This window comes from Bombus fervidus, chromosome 1 (assembly GCF_041682495.2).
Source record: "Bombus fervidus isolate BK054 chromosome 1, iyBomFerv1, whole genome shotgun sequence".
Lineage (NCBI taxonomy): Eukaryota > Metazoa > Arthropoda > Insecta > Hymenoptera > Apidae > Bombus > Bombus fervidus.
This window is the reverse complement of record NC_091517.1, coordinates 15,096,268-15,118,676: the sequence shown is the minus strand read 5'-3', so window position 1 is coordinate 15,118,676 and position 22,409 is coordinate 15,096,268. Positions and strand designations below refer to the sequence as shown.

Below are 22,409 nucleotides of genomic sequence, written 5' to 3'. Positions count from 1 at the left end.
AGAATTTTTTGAAAAGATACGATGATCTCACTCCTCTCGTCGTTTGTCCTGCTGATCTTTCTCCTTTATTGTCGACGGATATCCCGTCAAAATATCGTAAAGCCACTGTTTTGAAGTTAAAAAACGTTCCCCCATAAAGCCATCATGGATCGTGGTCACTGGAAATTGCTGAAAAATTCAAGCTGACGGCGGTGGGTCCAAAGAAAGGGTAGTAAAAGTTTGAAAGAGATATTACGAGCCATTGGAAAAGTTTCTGACTTTCTAAAAAGATCTATACGCAACCATACGTTCTTATATTTGTTTAGAGAAATTTATTCAAATGTATGATAAAAAAAAAAAAAAAATGCGCAGATACGGTAGAATGATTCTATCGTATTCTGTTTGTGAATATAGATATTCATGATTATCATTACAGATATCCTTCTTTAAATATTCAACTAATATTTTCCAAGCAAAATATATCAACAAACTTCACCGATCAGAATGTTTCAATAAAATCCCATTAGTCGATCAATTTTCGACTATTTTCATCATCGACTATTATCAGGACTGTGAGAACATCGAAACCATCATAGGTTTGATAATTGAACTTTGTAACATATCAATATTTTAATGGAAACTTTCTCAGACATAAAAATACCAAATTTCTAATTTCCTAAAATTCTCTACTTTCTATTCGCTGTTCCAATTGAAGCAAACTATAAGCTTTTATTATTATTATTTAATTTATACTTTACAATTTGTCCAGCTGGACATTTAGTAAATAAACTACAAGCTGAGCCAATAATAATTTTTCCTTCGTCTCAACACGACTCACCACGCTCGTGCAAATTTCGTAGCTTAAAAAAAAACAATTTGCGTTCAACGTGGATGCGGACGTCTCTACGCTAAACAAAATGAAGTGGTCCGATTGCAGTTAGTTCGTTCCGAAACGGTGAAGATTTAAGCGAGCAGTTAAACGTAAACGGACACGACAGCTACCGCAATTTCATTCTTCGTGTAGAGAGGGCTGTCCTGTGTCCATTTGCCCCGGTGCAGCGTTTCCTTCTTTTTTCTCCCTCTGTTTGTTGGTGAAACGCAGTCCGCGTCCTTTTGTCTAAAGCATTGGAGCGTGGTGCCTCGTGAAGGATGGAAAAAAGGAGAACCGTCTCTCCGGGCCAACAAAAGCGCCAAGGGCAAGAAAAAAAGGGAAATTTATGTACGTAGCGTGGCGCAAGCACAGCGCCATCTGCGTGGAATTTCCTCCGGTCCGTCAGTTTTTCAGTTTTTACGAAAGATATGGGTCAACCGGACAGTTGCGAGAAACCGTCGCCCTTTTTCGGTCTGCTGTCTACCTAAGTTCGCCTAATGATCCCCGATTTCTCGGTGAGTTAAGAGCACAGGCTCTTTCAAAGCTCGCCGAAATCTCGCTTCTACCGCGAATTTTTCCATTAATGCGGTTATCCATGTTCTATGGCTCCACGATCCATTTCCTCGTCTGCTCTCGAATTTTCAAGCTGCGTTACGTCTATCTTATAATTTCAACTTGTTGACAAATGTTCTCGACAACTGTTGCATATGATAACGGTCATAGGATAACGTACATTGAATTCGTACATAATTTTTTTCATAATTTTAACATCTCCAAGGATACTCGAACACGTAATTGTACGTACAGTTAGAGAACTCTGTATACTCTTCTTAAGGGGGTGTTCTGAATTAGAATGTTCTAAAACAGCATATTGTTGTGATTCTTTTTAGAAGGAAAAGAAAGAAATAAAATTATTGAATTTTGAGGTATGGTTTTATATATATTTAACGAATACAATAAAATTTTTTTTAAAGTAAAAAAAGAGATTATAACAGATTTCTAAGCCTATTTCATGGGCTGCGGTCTTCAATCAGCAGGAAAGATCTACCTCGTAATTCTTGACTGAAACAAAAAACCAAAAAAGGATTAAATTATTATATATTTTTCTTCTAGATGAACTAAACGAAGGTAGAAAAAAGTTTAGTTAAATAATTGTTATAACATCTTAAAGTTTATTTTTTCTTTTAAACACTGCTTTTTTTAACCCACCAAAATTTTTAATTTCACATTTTTTTCTCCCGTTGTTTAGTTCACCGAGAAGAAAAATATATAGTAATATTTTTTGGTTTTTTGTTTTAGTCAAGAATTATTATGGTGGATCTTTCCCGCCGATTAAAGATTGCAGCACTTCATTTCTCTCTTTCCCTTCTAAAAAAAATCACAAAAAAATTTAGAACCTTCTAATTCAAGACACCCCCTTAAATTTGTACGTATTATCACGCATGATTTTTACACGTTGTTTATTTACAGACCTTTCACGAACTTTGATGTGATACAGTAACGAACCGAACAATACGATAACAAAGAGACGCCAACTTCGACAATTTCGTAACATCAAATTTGTTTATTAATTGGACTTGCAATTATATTTTTATATTAATATCTCTTGTATCGATAAAGATCAATGGCTAAAATGATTAACTGTAGCGAGTTAATTTACGCTTGTAAAAAGCAATGAATAAAATTCATAGTTGAAAGACGATTCGCTCAAGGTGGTAAACACACATCTTCTGTACAACATTGGCAACTTTGCCGGACGATTAAAATTTCTCAATGGAAAGAGACGTAAACCGTAGGCTCGACTGTTGTCCGACACGTGGAAAATTTGCGTGAAAAGACATTCGACGATTTTATAAAAATGTTCACTGGACAGTAGAGGGAAGGGAGGAAAGATGAAAAAAGAAGGAAACAGTTAGTCCTTAAAATGGCGATGGAACATTTATCTCGAGTGTCACTTCACCCAACTTTCACCGGCACAATGTCACTCCGTTCTCTGGTTGCTAGCTCGCCCTTTTTCCGCCCGTTCTTGTCCACGTCGAAGGGTGTCCTCGAAAATCGTCGTAATGGAGCTTCATTCAAGCGACGTAGCAACGTCGTTTGCATTTCTTCCGATTTATCTTCGTCGTTGGTAACGCTGTTCAACGGCAAGGCACTTGTGTCCCTTTTGTCATAATAGATCCGCGACGATGCTACCAAGGATCAACGTGATCACCAACTGTCTACTCTTTGGATGAGCCTACAAGAACGATATTATGTCGAATTCTTCCATAAGGTATAACCTGAAAGGTGTTCTTTAGATGGTTCTCATCCTGTAACCTTCTACTTGGTACGATCACGTTTGTACGAAATATTTTTCTACGTCTATTAAATGGTATTTCTGTTATTTCTGTATTCAGAGATAAAATCACAATAGCAAAAATATTATTTTATTCTTTGGATAAAACCATCACACCGTTCTGAGTCGAAAAGCCTTTATTGCACTTTCTTACATGGACTAGGGATAAAAACAAAAGAACATCTTAAATCTATCGATTAAATCTATCGATTGTATCTAGAACTATATTCTAGTTACTATTTATTGTAACTAGCGCATCTGCATATGGATGGCGTGCGCAAACTCAGGTTGTCATTTTCAACAATTTCATATTTTGATTGGAAATTTGATAAATAACAAATTCTATTATCTATTTTATGGATATTTTTAAATATCTTGATATGTAGAAACTTGACATTTCGAGTAAATAATCAAGTACTTCCGCGTGAAAGCGAGTAATATTTCTGCGTTGAACGAGCTTTGTCTCTATTGAAAGAATTAAATTAATTTTAAAGAAGTGACAAAAATACAGAATCTCAACGTCTTTGGTTTTACGTTATTTTTTATAATACAGAATAAATTAATATTATTAAATTGATATTTTCTATATGGTAGGAAATTTCAAAAAACACATTGTGCATTAGGGAAATCTTAGATTATAAGAGTAATAGATGAACCTTAGAATGGATTTGAGCTAAGAACGGAATATTTCAATCAGCCGGTCACGTTTGTCGCTTTCAGTTATCTTCATCGGCGTTCTCCAAAAAGAGTTGCGTTTTACTAAACCGGCAATCTCTGTCATTCTGCACGGAACGAATTTTCTAACGCGTAACTAACGCGAAGCCAGCTAGCTGCTGGTCGCTATATAGAGGCTTAACAATGCCATCTTGGTCATCTCTTCATGAACGTCGGTCGATATATCATTGCAAAGTGGCCGCGACTAAACGACGCTTCGTCGCTTCCAAGATGTCGCCGCACTTTCGTTTGGCAAAAAGACGAGGGAGGAATCTTCGAAACGAACGAAATTTCACGTCTGACGAAATTTCCTTTCGTTCATTATTAAGACGAATATCGATCGTTTCTTCAAATACACTACCTTCTATTCTTTACGAACTATGTGATTTGCACGTATCATGCGGAAAGTCATCGAGTTTTGAGCTGCATGTTTCTCTTTGAAGTGTGTCCTTTTCTTGGAAAATCACGATTCAATTTTATGGAATATAAAGGATGATGTTAATCTTCTTTGATCATTTTTTTGCAAATTTTTTGATGAAACTTAGATATAGATATTACAGAACATATACATATTGGTTTAGAGAAAATTAGATTTTCAAATAGTAAAAATAGAATAGAAGATGAGATGAATGGGCTATAAAATTATTCGGTATAATATTGTGAATAAAGTGATTATTGTTGAATAAAATAAAAGGAGAATAGAGAATATTAATTGCATGATATTAATTGAAGAGAGAAAATATTCATCTTAATAATGAAGAAAGATTTTAAATGTAATAAAAACACGCGATGAATTGTGCTTAACGGTTTACGTATCTTTACAAGTGTTTCGTTAATTTGCATACCGTTCGAATTCAGAGTAGAGAGAAAATAAAAGTGGAGAAACCGTGGAAATTATGGCGAAGCAAGTATGGTAAAAAGTGGGAGAAAGGTCCCGCATTTTACAAAGTATCAAAAACTCTGCAGGGAAATTGAAAGGCTGAATAAGAATGTATCGACTAGCATTCAATCAAGGACAAGATTTTTGAATGTTAAACATGTCGTTATTCGGAAAAAATGGGAAAAGTGATTTTCACAGATGAAGATATAGTTTAAACGAATACTCCAAATTGCATATTATACATTAGATAATATACATATTACTTATTATTAAAAAAACTAATGTTTTATATTAAAGAGATATTGGTGGTTACAATTTTTATACGTATAATTTAATTTAATTTCTCCTTCATCTATATCTATAATATAACTTGTATACTTTTAAATGTTTAAACTTAATTATTATATGTAATATCGTATGAAATAAGGGAAATTATTATACGGTGTCACTATCTAACAGTGAAGCTTAGAACTAAAAACATCGCTAGTAATTTGAATCTTTGCGCGTTCTGTAGTACCGATCGTTCATAGATAACGATGTTATCTACGATAGATAACGATGTTATCTACGATAGATAACGATGTTATCTACGATAGATAACGATGTTATCTATGATAGATAACGATGTTATCTACGAACGGTAAATTGTATCTTCTATTTCTCTAGTCTCCAATCTACCTTATCCTTAATTAACGGTCGATGTCTATTCTATCCGGAATCAGTAATATCAACGACGAAATATAGATCGTTTCTGTACATCTGTGGTAATATCAGAAATAACGTTGAAATGGCAAGAGGTCTCTAGAGTCCCTAAAACACAGGGCAAAATATAAGTAAATTCTGTCAAAACCGTAGTAAATATTACATCAAGCATATTTTACTAATGACGAGGTACGGAAAGTTCTGTACCTCTTCGTTGATTATACTCGTTCCTTTGTGTTGTACATTTACGGATATTTAAATCAATATTATGGTAATATGCATTCACATTAAATGAATAATAAATCGTTAAAATAAAATTTACTACTCATCAAGTACAAATATGAAATTACACTGTGTAACATATTAAATCATACCCAAATATTGTTCCTGTTTCAATGATATGTTATCTACATACAAAAACAATAATTCTTATCACACAGTCATTTCATGAATAATCTATTCCTTATCTTCGTAATACTTATATAATGTTTAATTGATATTTCCATACTACAGTTATTCTAAATGTGAATTTCAAAACATAACGTAATAAATTTTGCTACCAACTTTAACATTATGATAGATAATAACAAAATTGCGTTTTTAAGTTAAATATGCTATTGTTCGCAATGATACATACTATAAGTTTGCAGAATTTGCTATAGGATTATATAATAAAAATGTTTAATCAATACGGGGAAATTCCATCCAACATACATATATGTACACATATGAATAATAGTTTTATTAGTCGTGATCAGTTATTTCGTTGATTTATCACTAAATAATAAGTCTATAATACTTTATCATTGTCTTAATATATAATTTATCGTGGCTTAAAGTTAATCTCAATTTGAAAATGCTTGTCTGCTTTGTCAATTTGTTTTGATTTGAACTACCCATACTCAATTTACTCAGCCAAACAATTTGTAAAAGTGGATACGACGAAATTGTTTGTGGAAAAATAAAAAAAATAAATTTTGTTCATTCTCAGCTCAGTTTTCGAGAAAATCGAGTTTGAAAATTTATCAAGTATACTTGAACATAGCTAATTCCGAACTGGATAGGACTAAATAATCGACAGGAAATCATTCTATGTGTAAAAGTAAATCGAAAATGTAGAATAAAATTTTTTCGTTTAAAATTTCATTTTCAAGAAAATAAAATTCGAACATATTTAGTTAAGAATTGGCCTAATAAGTACATGCGTATGATAAATTTTCAAATTTATTTTTTCCGGAAACAGAGCGTCTTGTGAAATGTTTTATTGTACATTTTCGATTTACTTTTACGCGTAGAATGATTTCCTGTTGATTATTTAGTCGTATCTATTCCGGAATGGACTATGTTCAAGTATACTTGATAAAATTTTATGCTCAATTTTCTCGAAAACTAAGTCAATCTCAGGTGTTGTGGATTGAAAATAAAATTGAATTTTTCTTAAAATGTAACATTTGTTCTTACATGAAACAACTTATATAAATAAGTCTTTAAGTAAATTTTAAATATCTAATGAATTCTATTATGGTCATATTTATTTAATTGCCATATTACTTTAAAATAGATTGCAATGAATGTAACTCTGTTATAAATAAAAATTCTGTGCAAGCGTATAAAATGATTTATTTTAACAAAAAAATTAGTAATATATTGGGGCATTACATACATATGTGTGTATGTTTACTAATTTTTTGCATCGCACGTCACATCGTTATTGCGTAATAAATATTATGTTACTACATCGATATAATTATTTGCATTACGAATGAATAATAAATCCATTTGAAACATAGACACAAAGTATCAGGTGTAATATTATCGTAGATACGTATAATATGATAGACAAATATGAAAAGTTAATAATTCACTTGAAACTCTTGGTCACCTTTAACGAGAAAATCACGTGATATCATTACAATGTGTGTGTGTGTTAAATGGCTTTTATGATTCAAATTATTCTCTGTATATTATTCACATTGATTACTTATACATATTGTACCTAATCACTTCTTAAAATAATATAATACCTAATTGTAACGATTTAAGATTTATCAGCATTTATTCTAATTCTTATTAAACGTATTTAGTATCAATCTAGGGAAATAGTAGAAACTAGCGTTAGCGTATTAATCGATTTCTTCAAGAGGATTGACCTACATATTCCATGTTATTTTGTAACCAAGGTTATTTGGTCACAAAATCATTACCGAGAACCACTAGCTTAACTACTATCGGAACTACTATCATCTTTTCATAGATTGACTATTTTATCTGATAAAATAATGACAGTACGTACAAAAATATACATGCATTTGTCCTTATTTTTATGTAAAATTAATTATTAATTGCATAAACATTGTTCTACAGTGCAATGTTGAAATATGTATAAACCGTAATATCTTATCGTTGATTGAAAAAAAAGCAAAAGATATTGAATGGTACGAACTGCGTCGCAACAGAACTGAACTAAGGTGGAGGTATACCAAAGATCGAAGATAATACAAATTCAATTATTGCACTATATTTCGTGTTAACGTAGCGTTTCGTATTAATATAATGAATTGTAATATGTGCAATTTGTTCGATCATCCTTCAAAATTGCGTGCACTTCCTCACTATGATATAAACCATTACTGGGAAATACAGTGTGATCTATCTAGACATTCGGAAATGTTCGTGGACAGGGCCGGATGCAAGATTTTTAAGGCCTAGAAATATTGATCCAACGGAGACTGCCTTTATAGAAAAATATGAGAAGAGTGGATTAAAATGATATAAATTTACATAAATATGAAATTACATTTATATTCTGATGAGTTATGTTTAAAATTTTTTAAAAGACAGTATGTATGTTTAGAAAATAGTTATTTCTTTTAGCTTTCCATAAGATAAACAAGTGAATTATTCGTTATAGGCGTAAAATAAAATGTATTTTTATTGAATGGCAAGACCCGGTACTATAGCCTCCTCTGGTTCCCCTCTTAATCCGCACCTGTTGGCGGATCTTTGGAGGTCTTTTGGAGTACAATACAAGCAGTACGCAACTTGTTCACCTTCCCTATACTTTATGTACGAGTGTGACACTAGACACTACTCTATGGGACCCAAGTCTGAAGGAGAGAGAAAGAGAGAAGGAAAGTGAATGTAAAGGAAGAAAAATGTAAGAGAGGGAGGAACAGAATTACTAAGGAGGATTCTGAATTCCGACCACAGCGCTCAGTCGTTGACGAACATCGAAACCGTTGGTTCTATACTACTTGTAGTCAAGCGTTAATACATTTCCGAGAAGAAACAAAAATGGTCGTCCAAGTTATGAACGCCGTAAGTAACTAGATACGTATATATTCGTGTAATTCGTTACATATGCAATTCATGTAATATGTGTTAAATAATTTAGAAATTAGGCTTAAAAATACAAGAAACAAAAAATTAGTTGGTTAGGCTACAAATATAATTTATTCGCATTTCGCGTACTTTCTACGAAATCGACTGGCTTTAAAATAATCGATTCAAGCTTGCTTAATTCTACTTAGTAGCAAAGTTTCCATTATAATACAACGAAGAGGTTTCTGTAGGAAGCATGTCTGATGTAGTTGGAATCATCATCGGCACATCGAATCATACCGGCGTTCGTTCATCTAGCTAGTTTAAGTGCCATGGAATCGATGCGGTGAACATTTTCGAGCGTGACGTTCACGTTATATTACGTCAACTACAAATAATTCCAATTGCGACATCAATGTAGTTCGTGGCATTGGCGAGATTCGTTGTATCGAAGCATGCAATTCAAACATGCTTCCATGATAGATGAGTTTTATGGGCGGGATAATCTAACTCGATGATCTATTTATTGATTTTAAATCATGTAATTGATAAAGATACTTTAAATAGAATTGTACCCAAAAACGATTTTTATATTTTTTTCTTTTTTCTTAAGTTTTATTTTTTTAAAAGTATAATTTTTTAAGTTTAGAAAAATTATGAACTAAAGGAAATATTCTTCACACTTCAAATAATTTTATTGATATATAATTCCAATTTTCATTAAAAATATCTACATGCACTATATTTAATTTGCTGATAGGTATGTGATAACTATAGATAGCTAGCCAGAACCAGGTATTTATTTAGGACAAATGTAAAGCTAATATAATAGTATTGTATAATTAAAGTAGGGTATTTTATTATATTTAACAGTATAATGTATTTGTATGTTATCTTTGCAGGCTGATTTAAAAAGCCAGCTTGAGAAAGCTGGAGATAATTTAGTTGTAGTTGACTTTTTTGCCACATGGTGTGGGCCTTGCAAGATGATTGCGCCCAAACTGGAGGAGTTATCAAAGGTTAGATAATTTACTTTATATAAAAAGATGTCTGTTAAATAATTCTTACAAAATATTTTCTGTAATAGGAAATGGAAAATGTTATCTTCTTGAAAGTTGATGTAGATGAATGTGAAGACATTGCTAGTGAATATGGAATTAGCAGTATGCCTACCTTTGTTTTCATCAAAAATAGTAAAGTGGTATGTATTGTTTTAAGTTAATATCTATTTCATATAAGAATACAATTAAGAATTCATAATATAATGTATAATATAATGTTTTAGCTGGAAACCTTCTCAGGTGCTAATTACGACAAACTTAAAAGCACGATTCAGAAGCATAAGTGAATAAATAATTTTAATGGCAGAAGTATTTTTTAACAGAATTGTCTATTGGTTATTATTAATCAATAAAGGTAACTAGCAAAAATCTCATAATCAGTAAACATGAAGTTATGTATTACTTGCAAAATGTAAGAGACATAATTTTTTGTTAATACATTGTCAGTTTTATTATACATATTTTGTTGCAAAATAAAATTTAATCAGCTTGTAAAAAAATATACATCCAATGTAATTCTTTCTTATGTTATTGTCTGATAATGTAAAAAATAATTTTCAAAATTTGATATAAAATATTAAATTTATTTACATAATTACATATATCTAGTAATTTATTCTTGATATTAACCCTATTCACATTTGTTATCCACCTGCTGACAAGGTAGTTTCCGGTTGTTTCTGTATTTTTACCAATAACGAACATGACCCAGTACCAGATTTACAAGGTTGACCTAACATTAATCGACTAGAGGGCGATACTAAATTATCTCGTTTTCCTGTAAATAAAAGACATAATTAACATCGAATTTTTCAATGAATAAATAATTCCGTCACTTTCTCTGTTCTCTTACCTTCTAAAGTTGCATTTTTCAAAAAATTAAGGGAACTTTCAAAACTCATTTGTTGCAATGGAGATGCTGAACCTTCCATTCCTTTACGACTGAGAGGTTGAAATGTACCATTAAAAGTCATGTAATCCGCAATTAAAGATAGATGTCTAGAATCAACTGTGATTCCATACATCTTAAATACATCTCTCACTTCTTTTATAATAACTCTGTTAGCAGCTTCAATACCATATGTTTGAGAAATAGCATAAATGTCATTGGAATATAATTTGTTTAAATTTAGAGATTTATCATATTTGAACATTTCCTATATTACAAAAAATTTGCGAATAAATAATAAAATACAAAATTGTGATCACATACACATATGCATTATAATACAAAACTTTTACTTACTACTATGTTGATACCATCAGTTTTAAGAATTGTCTCTCCATTATTATTTTGAAATGTAAAAGCACGTTTTACGCAAGGTACCTCCCACAAAACAACTCTATTTGCAACATTTCTAGTTATCGTTGGTAAATCCAATTTTACCATTTTAAGAGGTAACTGCAGAAAAAAATTGTAATCAGCTAATTCTTTTTATGAAGAAGAAAATCTGTAACTCTCACTATGATACTTACCCAAAATGTTAATTTACACCATGTGAATTTATCCTCATCATAATCATATTCTATTACATGAGTATACATATTTTTAATATCCCTCTTTCTCTGTGTACTGTAAGTTTCATTTACCATATAGTCTGATTTCTCATGTTCTATGTCATAATCATCATCGTCTTCATCTTGTTGTTGGTCATTAGTTTTAAATTTTTCATTTTCATGCTCTACAAGAATATCATCTTCTCTTTCATTTATATCTTCTATTTCTTCTACTTCTTCTGGATCCTCATATTCTTGATTTTCTCTATGACGCGAAATTGATCGTAGTAAAGTTGCATCCGCATCTTCTACTGCTGCTTCTTCATCTGAAGATTCATGCATTTCTCCTAAATTTGCATTTTTCAATGCAGATTCTGCTCCTTCATCAGGTTCTGCTTGATCTAATAAAGCATCATCCTCATACATAGATTTCTTTTCCTCTTCAACATATACTAAAGCACCTGTTACTTTAGCAATCTTTTTAATTTCTTTAAACATTTCCTTAAAAAATATTTCTTCGGTTTTTTTCAATACCTCATGTGGTTGAACACAAAATTCCGATTTATACGATTTATGAGGAAGATAATTAATAGTCATAGTATACACTAATTGTCTATTTGGCAGTTGCTCCATTTTCCTACTTACATTAATATTGTCTAAAACATCGGATAAAATGCATTTTGTTAATTGTAACCTTAGTTTATTTGAGCGTTTTGTTACATTCTTTAAGTCCTTCCAGAATGGTATCTCCATGCTAGGCGTTTTAATATTTTTCGATGCCATCATAAGTATTTCACGTAATCTGGGTATACCCAAAGTAACGTTCATTTCTCCACGACCAGCAAAGTGGAAAGTATTTAAAGTCATTTGAGTTGATGGCTCTCCTATTGATTGTGCTGCTAATAAACCTACTGGTTCACCAGGCGGACAAACAGTTTTCATTACCTTTACAGACAAGAGGTCTCTTAAATCTTTCTTTTTTATAATCGAATTGTTAGATTTACTAACTATATATTCGTCCATTAAATTGTCTAATCGTTCAGAAAATACACCAAAATCTATATCTTGTCTATATTTTGACATTATTGGATCAGGACATCTTGCACATTCGGCATAAATCCATTTTTTATCTTCTTCACTAGTCTTTAACCACTTTTTCATCAATGAAAGAGATGCTTTGCTTCTCCCATTACTTTTATTAATTTCCTTGTATTTCGATTTCTTAATATTCATGTCTTCCCTTGAAAACCTTGTAAATGGGCTAATTCTTCTCTTTTGTAATGCACTTCCATTTTTACTTTCCCATTTTTTAATTTTTCTCGCTACTTTTAAAATTTTATCTGTATCTGAGTCCATTTTTAAATTCTTTACTATTTCTTCATTGAGAATCACATTTTTATTGTCTATTAAGAAACTTAATTGTTCCTTCCTCAAAAATCGTGAACCTGGTATATCAAGCCCATCTTCGCCATAATAAATTTGCACCATACTACCGTCTGAGTCTCGTACTGTTGAATCATAATTGATACTTAATCCTTCAAGATGTTTAATAAGACATCTTTGTAAATAGCCTGATCTACTAGTTTTTACAGCAGTATCAATGAGACCTTCACGGCCGGCCATACAGTGAAAAAAGAATTCTTGAGGTTTGATCCCTGTCATAAATCTACCATCGATAAAACCACCAGCTCTTGGTGTAGGGTCGTATGCAAGGAAACTTGGAAGGCTTTTCCCACTGATCATTAAAGGTGGCCTTTTTCCTTCCAACTCAATCTGTCCAAGTAAGCAAGATATCTGCATAGTATTTACGGTAGAACCTTTTGCACCGGATTGAACCATCAATTGTAGATTATTATCTGGAAATTTTTTCAAAAGACCAGCTGGTAAACAAGCTTTATTTATATCATTAGTATAAACATCTAATGCGCTTTTATATTTTCGATCGATTTGTGCACGGAATTTAGGGTCACTCCAATAAGATTCTTCAATTTTAGATGTAACAATATCCATAGGTATATCATCAGGTAATTCTAACATTGATCTCTGGATATTTTCTCCAATTTTTCTACAGTTAGAAATAATTTCTTTCCGTTTCTTATCTGCTTTATTTAATAATAAAATATCTTCAATACCAAGAGTAAATCCATTTCTTTGTAAAGCAGCTTGAAATAATTTACCAAAGGCACTTAACAACTTTGTAGAGCATATTCCCCCATATAATTCGAAAATACAATGTACAAGACCAAATGGAGTTGCACCATAATGTGTCTTATCAAGTACACCACATAATAATTCTCCATTTCGTATTATTACTTCGGCTTCTGACATTGTTTTAGGATCTAAAAATTCAGTACCACATTTCCACCGCCGTGCTTTTTCAACTTGCCATTCTTTTATACTGATCTTGGCATTTGCTGTCAAATTGATGCGTGCTTGATTTGGTGGAATAATATTAATGATAACAGTGGATACAATTTGTTTACCAGACCATAAGGGTACTGGTTTTATAATACTGGGAGGAAGAAGAATTATATTATCTTGTATTGTAGATAAAGCAGCATAAACTAGTTGCATATAATCTTCACGTGAAAAGAATGTCCCTCTTACTGTTAATCGCACACCAGAAATCATATGATCTTGAATGAGACCACTTAAAGGAGTACCATCTTTAGGTACAAGATATTGATTAGATACATTGGCTATATTGTAGCCTTCACTTCTAGCTAGTTCATTTTGGGGATAATGAGCATTCATCTCATCGCCATCAAAGTCTGAATTATAAGCTTTACAATTAGCATAATGCAAACGTAATGTTTTTTCTCCCTTTAAAATACGTGCTTTATGAGCCATTATACTAGGCTTATGCAAAGTTGGTTGACGATTTAACAGCAGAATGTCTCCATTTTGTAAATGCCTATGTATAATTTTAATGCCTTTAAAAAATTTGTTTGCTTTATCACTTGTTGTTAGAAGACGTTTTGCAATAGCTTCTCTTTGAACAGCATTTGTGTTAGAAATACGTTGTATACTTCCATCCTCGTGTTCAACCATTACTGCACCAGGATGAATATTAGGACCGTTTAAAACTAATTGTCTTAACTGTACAACATTCCAAGGTGTAACTGGTGTTGGATATGTTAATTTCATTGCAAAAGCTTCAGGAATGCCAATTTCATCTATGTTCAAATTAGGATCTGGTGTAATAACAGAACGAGCAGCAAAATTAACTCTTTTACCCATCATATGCATTCTAATAATTCCTTCCTTTTTCTCTATAACTTGCTTTAAACCCTGGCAATTTGCAGAATCTGCAGTTCTATTCATATCACGATCCATTAAATGATCCACATTTATTTGCAGATTTTGCCAAGCATTGTGTAATTTTTCAATTGCTGTATTACCTTTTATTTGTTCAAAAACAAGCTTTCCCTCTTCTGTTAGTTGATTTGTATCACCATCTTGAATTGTTTGAATGATATTTCGAAGTACAAGACAATCTTGGATGATACTCTTGTAAACTTGAGATTGTGGATGTTCTATCATTTGTCCATTGACAAAGTTAACTGGCCTAACTATAGGTGGTAAAACTGGTATTACTTCAAAGAAGAATATATCAGTTGGATATTCAATATCTACCATTCCAAAGCAAGGTATAAGTACTTTTAAGAAATCTCTCTCATTTTGCCAAAGTTTTCTGAGGTAATCTTTAGATTGATCTGGCATTATCATAACTGTCTCTAATTTATGTACTGCTCCACGTGATTTTACTGTCCGAGGAGTATTAGGTGTCTCAGACATTTTAGTGGTCATAATTTTATTTTTTAGTGTTGTAATTTTTGGTATAGGTACTTGACAATTTACACAGACTTTCGATGTTGCATACTGCTTTATAACATTTTCAACATATGTATGCCATTGCATATTAATATTTTTGGTATTTAGTTGAATTTCATCATATTGCACAATAGACTGATTAAGTCTTGGTCTATTGCGAAGATTTTCAGTATAATTATCAATTACATTTTGAACAGCTTGCACATCAACTTCATAAGGATTTTCTGAACATGAAACAACAAACATTACTTCTTGTTCTAAATCTTCAAGGTCACTGAGATATCCTTGTTGAAGTAAGTTTAATTTTGCAGAAAGTAACAATTTTACATAAGATGGAATTTGTAAAGAGAAACAGTTTAGACATGCTAATTTGATTAGCATAGATAATCCTCTATGAAACAGTGGATTTACTACTGGCATAGGCAATTCTATATGTCCAAAATGACCTGGACATTTGAATACATTGCATCCACATGTTCCACATGGATCGGAACTTTCTAAAAGTGGTCCTAATTAATAAAAGAAATATGTATTAATAAATTGTACCTTTACTTTCCCTAATTCATATAAAAATATAAATAATACATATAATAATTTGCATTGTTTCATTTATTACCTAATGCTGGGTCATATAAACCTCCTTTTAATGGATGTCCCAAGATATTAAATGATAATGGTGTCCTTATTTTAGTAACACTTAAATTTCTTATGTCATTTGCAGTAAACATAGAAAACATTAAACATTTTGGATCTAGATGTTTTGGAGTTAGACGTGTTGTATGATATTTATGTTGTACCATTTTGACAAATGTTGCTTCGTAGTTTTTTTGTTTCTACAAAACAAGTGGATTGTTTTTAATAATTTTATCGATAATTTATTAAGAATGAAAGTTTATTTATACATACCTTTTGTAGAATAGTTTTTTTTGAGAAAAATGATGTAAGTAACCTTAATATAAATTACTTATTTCTTATTAATATTAATTATTAACTGGATTAATAATAAATATTGTTTAGAAAATTTCATGCAACATGATAATAAATCATATAGGTTATGAAACGTTAATCACGTGGTTGCTACCGCTACTACTAAAGTATGCGTTTGGTGCATCTTTGACGAATTAAAAATCGATAGCTACATCGATATATTTACCGTTAAACTATTATTGCAACAGCAAATGGTTTCGTGTGGAACTAGGACGTCAATGAAATGGCAAGTGAATCGAATGAAAAAAATTTTAGTCTTTGAAGTGTAGTTTATGGATACAAAGTTATTTGTAAAAGTTAGGAACATTTACAACCAGTATAGTAATGTTACAAATATAACCTTTAAAAATTTGTCTTATATGGTATATAAATAACCATAGTGTATAATAAAGCATTTATTAATATATTATGTGTTTACTTCTATGTCTGTATCGATACTGCATGTTACTCGCTTATTGTAATAATATAATTTTGCAAAAATATTACACCTAATGAACGTGAGGAAAGAATTTTAAATAAAATACATTTTCTAAGTGCATTACAAAGATGTTAACTCCACGATTTGAAATAACTCAAACTGATAAAGAAGTCGCAATAATCATTCATGCACCATATGCCAATATCAAAGACACGGAGGTTTATGTTGATGGAACAGATTTCAGATTTTATTCTACACCATATTATTTAAGGTAAAGTAATAGTATTTAATAGTTATAAATATTATTTTAATAAAATTTCTGTATTTTTAGGTTAAGACTACCAGGTGAAATTGAAGAAAACGATTCATCATTTGGCTCATACGATTGCGAAAAAGGAGATTTCTCTTTAAGATTTTCAAAAGTGGTAAAAGGAGAATATTTTGAAAATTTGGATATGATAAGTACATTATTAGCTCCACCAAAAAAGAAGAATATAATTGTACCAAATATAGAGGTAATTGGAAATCCATCAGCAAATTCTGAAGATATTACTGATATACCAAATGAGCACGAATTTACACCAAATGATGAAAACACTAATGGAGATGAATGGTACATGCATCAGAATAATACTATAGAAACTGTACCTCTTTTGCCTATATCTCCTAAATATGGTTTTGCAAGTAAAGTATCTGTAGCTTTAGCTGCTTTTGAGGTAAATGCATTAAAATATTTAATATATATATGTTCTATATTTATACAACATCTAGTAGTGGCATATAACTTCCTCACTTTTAATTTTAGTCAGCATGGATTAAGGAAATAATAGATCTTCCAATGCCAGATACAATACCTCAAACTGAGAGAAGAAAATTGCGAGAGAAACGTGAAATTTCAGATTTTAACGAGGAACATTATTTGGCAGATCTTATGCAACCAGAATGCATAGAACCATATATCTCATTTTCTGCAGAATGGGATACTTTGAAAAAAGAAGATATTTCATTCAATGAAACTGAAGTAGATTTATTAAAAGAACTTCCAAACAAAGAATATTTACTAAACAATGAAGAAACACATAAGTTACTTTTAGGTTTAATGGATATTTTATTTGGTTGTTGCTATAATCACAGAACAACATTAGGAGAAAATACAGTTGAAAGTAGTTGGACTATTAATAAATTAAGTTCCACTTTGTGTTGGTTTGATGTATGTAAAATGTTTACAGAAGTATCAATAGTTATTTTTATTATATTGTCTTATATATTGATAATAATATTTTTAGGAGTTTTCTGATGTAGAAGAAGTTGTAAAAGCTTGTTTTAGAAGATCGATATGTTATCCACTTTTTAGAAATTGGGATCTGTCTAAAAAAGTTCTTGAAGATGTAAAGAAAGTAATTAAGTTAGGTAAGTAATGAACAAAACATGGGTTTTTTTAATTTACATTATTTCATTTAGTACATTATTTTTTATGCCTAATGTTTTTTCATAAATTTTTAGGTAAAAAATATATTATAAAACATTTTTGCGAAGTACATAGTTTGTTTAACAATTCGTGTGAACCGCGATATATATTAAATCAGTTGTATATAAAAGATTACCTGATCTGGTTACAACAGATCAATGAATCTTTAATAGAATCATTGGAATCTCTTATCGCTAATGTAAGTATATAAATATTAGGTAGTAACTTTTTAGGATTTATTAATGTATATTTATTTCTCTTAAGGTTCAACCTTCTAAAGATGACATGCAACTTGACTTAACAGAGCTAGAGCAAGCAGCTTATTCTGTGCAAGAAGAAGATCTTATTATAGAAAATTCTGTTCACGAAATAGTGGATCAAATGGACGAATTAACAGTTAATGACAATGACAAAGATAAGTAAGTATAATGTACAAAATATTTCGTAACTTTTATAAAATTCTGGGATTCATTGAAGAATATTATGTCTTTATGTTATATGATTTTATTTTAAAGGCCAAAGACTATATACTACATTAAAGACAAACATTCTTTAAAGTATTTGTAAGTATTTCAATAGAATTGCTTTGAATATATTCCTTAACAAAGCTTTCTTGTTTACCTCTTAATAAATGAAATAAATATTTGTACATATTCTATATATATTTTAATCTGAAATATACTAATATAATACACTAACTTCTAAAATGCACATTCCTTTGGTGAATCATATGAACATCAAATTGTAAACTTATCAGTAATAAAACTTATAGCAATAACAAATTGCCATTATATTTGCACATTACGCATGGATGAAATGCACAGTAAGGAAGATTTATAAAACTTATTATTTCCTTCATTTTTTAGTAATGCACATGTAAATTATGTTTTATATAGGTTATCGAGTAGCTCGAGTTCAAGCGACAGCAGCGATACTGATTCTGAAAGCGATTCAGAAAGTAGCACTTCAAGTACCACTACAACAAGCAATAGTAATAGTTTAGACTCGGACGATGTAAGCGAACCAGAAGAAATTACAAATGAGTATACTTAATGATATATACTTAAATAACGAAATTTTTCTAAAAATAACGTTTTTGAACGTTTTTTCTTACTTATAATATTATAAATAAAACTTCACGATTCTACCTTATGTGTTCATAAAAATATTTGTACATACTTATATGTACACTACACGTGAAGCTGTTTTTAAGATGTAAAACGATGTATAAATAAGAGATTCATTTCCGTGTCTATTTTACAACTATACAACTTTATGATTATTTGCGTAGACATGTTTTTACGATACTCGATTTGTCATAAGTGTAATTGATTTATCAAATGATATAGTAAATCCATGTTAATAATTTATTATAATGCTCGATTAATCTTCGTTGCATAAAATCATCCAAATCATTGTTATTTGTAATATTCATGTCTGAATCAGTTGAATCGATATCGCTTGGTTTTAATACACTGCTTTCATTATCGAAAGCATCATTAGTATTACTATCTGTATCCTCTGCCTAGAATATTTTATAAAACTTTAATTGTAAATGAAAAATGCGCTGAAAAAGAATTTTTAAGTATCATTACCGTAGCGTAGTCGTAATCTGTATACTCTGTATTTTCGTCTTTATTATTAAGTTCATCTCCGTCGATGGTTTGCCAATAATCTGCTATTTCTCCATATACTCCTGGACTCTCGTCTACACTGTGCACGAATTGAGCCAACGTTTTCTCGTCTAATATCGTTGATTCTGACCTTTTTAATGCTGCTGGCTTATCGTTTTCAACAATTAAAACGGGTCCAATATATCGTTAGAAGAAACTTATTGTATTTATTGTGCATACCATACCTCTTGATCAGAAGTTGTACTTTTACTATTAAAATGATCATGATAATCAGGACTTCCTGTTTTTAGAACTAAGTGCGTATATTTTTTGAATGTTCCATTCTCTTCATGTAAATGCGGAGCGTATAATATAATACGTAAAGGCATATTGTCGTCGTTTGTACTTTGTGGCTCAGTATTCTTACTTACTGTTAAATAACGTGAGAAATAAAGATTTGTGAAAAGAAAAAAAAGATATGTCTTATATATCTTATATACTATGTAAGTTATATATATTTTAATATAAGCAAATAAAAAGCGAATTCAATATTGAAAATTGAAAATATAATATTGAAAATTTAATATCAATTATGATGATATTTGATATTTAATACCTTCTTGTTCTTTCATTTTCACATCTTCCAAACTAATATTTGATTTAATTTGAAGATCTTCGTGATTTCTTGTTAAATCGGTATTTGAATTGTTACTCGTGGAAAAGTTGTTATTACCATTTACGTGCTTATTGGAAAAGATGCAATCTTGCGCTTCACTGTATACTTCGGTCGTCGCGAAGTTTGATATTATAGTCGGTATCTGAGTTTGTTCTTGTTCCAATGGTATTTCAGAAGTTATTTCAATATTCTTATCGGTAAAAAGAATGTTGTCTCGTACATTGTCATCGTTTTTCATATTTTCTGTGGTTCGTACCGTCGACGACTCAGTTGTGATATCATAAACCGTACTTCCATTATTGCTTGGATTAAAAGGAACGACGGTACTAGTATTTTTATCATCTTCAATTTCTTTTAATTCCTCTGAGGATATATTGCTAGTCTTTAAATCGGCAAATACTCTTTCTGTACGCGTATCAAGATTTTTATCTATCTTTATTTCATCTGAATTGATAGCTTTTAAAAGGTATTCCTCGTATTCCACTGAATCGCGTGCTATCGTTGATTGTTCCTATTTAGCAAACAAATAATAATTTTTTTATATATATATTTGCACATTCTTTTTTTAACTAGATTAGATTAAAGATTTAAAAAAAAATCCCGATATTATTATTGGAAAATTTATCGAATTCTGCTTACATAGCAAGGACCACACACATCTTCGTTGTACGTGGAAAGAATGGCCGCTTTAACGTAAGGGAAGTATAGTATACTCCAGGGTACTATGATCTGATAAGTTACTTTACCGCAGCTGTAATAACATTTTATTGAAATTATTGACATTTATTTCATATTTTAATAAGTTTGTAAAAGCAAGATGAATTTTTCAAAGTTATTTTCTAAACATATTTCTATTTTAGTAAAAGCTGATTTAATTTTGTATTTCAACAAATATTTTTTTCTTCCGCGAGATTATGAGGTGAGTTAATATTAAAGAAATCATGTTCTACCTAACGAAATTTCTACGATTGTAAATTGATCGTATTAAATGCTCACCGATCGATAATGATTACTTCGTCTTTCGATGCACGAAAACTTCTCCAGATACCCAACTCGGAAGTGTCTTGAAGAAAAATGATGTCCCTTTTCTTGTTCTCAACGTCAGCGAACAAGGATTCTTCTAAGTCCAAGAAGTACTCGGAATCCTGTATATTTTTAGATATTTCCCTCCACGCTTTTATCTCTATATTGTTCTCCGTGCTGTCTTCCGGCAAATCTGACGGCGGCGTCACCATGAAGAACAAGATATTCGAAAAATCGGACTTGTCTAATCGCTTCTTCAATAATCCCAACCTTGTACCAAATGATTTTTACAAGTGTCACTTCAACGAACTTTACATTTAACTCGTGTCTCTTAAAAATTTCAGATTCAGATTTCAAACTAAATTGAACTAAGTCTGCACGAAGTACAATTTATTAGAAGTTATTAAATGAAGAATTAAACAAATCAAAAATAGTAAGATTTAAAACGTGAACAAACGAATGTGAAATTTCATGTGAGTACGAATACAAATTATTGACCATTAGACGCATCTAATCTACAATAATAAGTGTTACTAAAACTATCGACGGAATATACTGATCATTCCATCAACATCTTACATGATTGCTTGTCTGTAGCTGTAATACCAGGAGGGATCCAAAAATGCGAACACGTTCACGTGTCCCAACTGTTCCTTCCGGAGATTCGTGGCACGACATTGCTCGATATGTCCTCGGTTCTCTCGTGGTTCCTTCGATTGGCGGAAATGACGAGGAATATCCAACAACCGGAGGACTCTATCCTTCTCGTAAACTTCGCAACTTCCGACTATTATCATCATCATCATCATTATTACTGTGATCACAATCGAGATCGACATAATTATTCGTTCACTTTCTTCCACAGAACCGTGTCCAGGAATCTTTAACGAGCCAGAAATCGTCGGAGAAGATCGTTTCATCGACTACCAAAAATAAAACGAGACGTATTCATGCAGAAGTGAAATATCGATAATTATGTCGTAACACTTGGAAATCCGTGTAAACAACGCAAAATTGGTAACCGGGGGGG

The 22,409-nt window shown here is 31.1% G+C and overlaps 4 protein-coding genes across 6 annotated transcripts; 2 read left to right on the top strand and 2 right to left on the bottom strand.

Annotated features, from left to right (window-relative positions):
* The first annotated feature begins 8,538 nt into the window (after window positions 1–8,538).
* On the top strand, window positions 8,539–10,458 carry LOC139987512 (thioredoxin-2). Its single transcript, XM_072003847.1, has 4 exons — window positions 8,539–8,799; window positions 9,705–9,821; window positions 9,890–10,003; window positions 10,088–10,458. Exons 1-4 carry the CDS (start codon window positions 8,776–8,778, stop codon window positions 10,148–10,150), a joined length of 318 nt encoding a protein of 105 aa, XP_071859948.1. The 5' UTR covers window positions 8,539–8,775; the 3' UTR covers window positions 10,151–10,458.
* Window positions 10,427–16,031, bottom strand: Rpi1 (RNA polymerase I subunit RpI1). The gene is made up of 5 exons (XM_072003435.1): window positions 15,811–16,031; window positions 11,340–15,703; window positions 11,110–11,265; window positions 10,717–11,020; window positions 10,427–10,641 (listed from the first exon to the last, which is right to left on the bottom strand). The coding sequence occupies exons 1-5, from the start codon at window positions 15,992–15,994 to the stop codon at window positions 10,508–10,510; spliced, it is 5,142 nt and encodes a 1,713-aa protein (XP_071859536.1). The 5' UTR covers window positions 15,995–16,031; the 3' UTR covers window positions 10,427–10,507.
* Window positions 16,032–16,451: 420 nt separating this feature from the next.
* On the top strand, window positions 16,452–20,155 carry LOC139987406 (protein SHQ1 homolog). Of its 2 annotated transcripts, XM_072003644.1 has the most exons (8): window positions 16,452–16,870; window positions 16,931–17,315; window positions 17,405–17,809; window positions 17,886–18,009; window positions 18,103–18,266; window positions 18,332–18,486; window positions 18,583–18,630; window positions 18,964–20,155. In XM_072003644.1, exons 1-8 carry the CDS (start codon window positions 16,728–16,730, stop codon window positions 19,118–19,120), a joined length of 1,581 nt encoding a protein of 526 aa, XP_071859745.1. In that variant the 5' UTR covers window positions 16,452–16,727; the 3' UTR covers window positions 19,121–20,155. The 2 variants fall into 2 exon arrangements, with proteins under 2 accessions (XP_071859745.1, XP_071859753.1); XM_072003652.1 differs by lacking the exon at window positions 18,583–18,630.
* LOC139987364 (uncharacterized) lies at window positions 18,965–22,401 on the bottom strand. Of its 2 annotated transcripts, XM_072003533.1 has the most exons (7): window positions 21,959–22,401; window positions 21,353–21,649; window positions 20,996–21,107; window positions 20,297–20,867; window positions 19,926–20,110; window positions 19,663–19,848; window positions 18,965–19,592 (listed from the first exon to the last, which is right to left on the bottom strand). In XM_072003533.1, the coding sequence occupies exons 1-7, from the start codon at window positions 22,297–22,299 to the stop codon at window positions 19,404–19,406; spliced, it is 1,881 nt and encodes a 626-aa protein (XP_071859634.1). In that variant the 5' UTR covers window positions 22,300–22,401; the 3' UTR covers window positions 18,965–19,403. The 2 variants fall into 2 exon arrangements, with proteins under 2 accessions (XP_071859634.1, XP_071859644.1); XM_072003543.1 differs by lacking the exon at window positions 18,965–19,592 and having other exon boundaries at window positions 19,705–19,844.
* Between the last annotated feature and the right edge of the window lie 8 nt (window positions 22,402–22,409).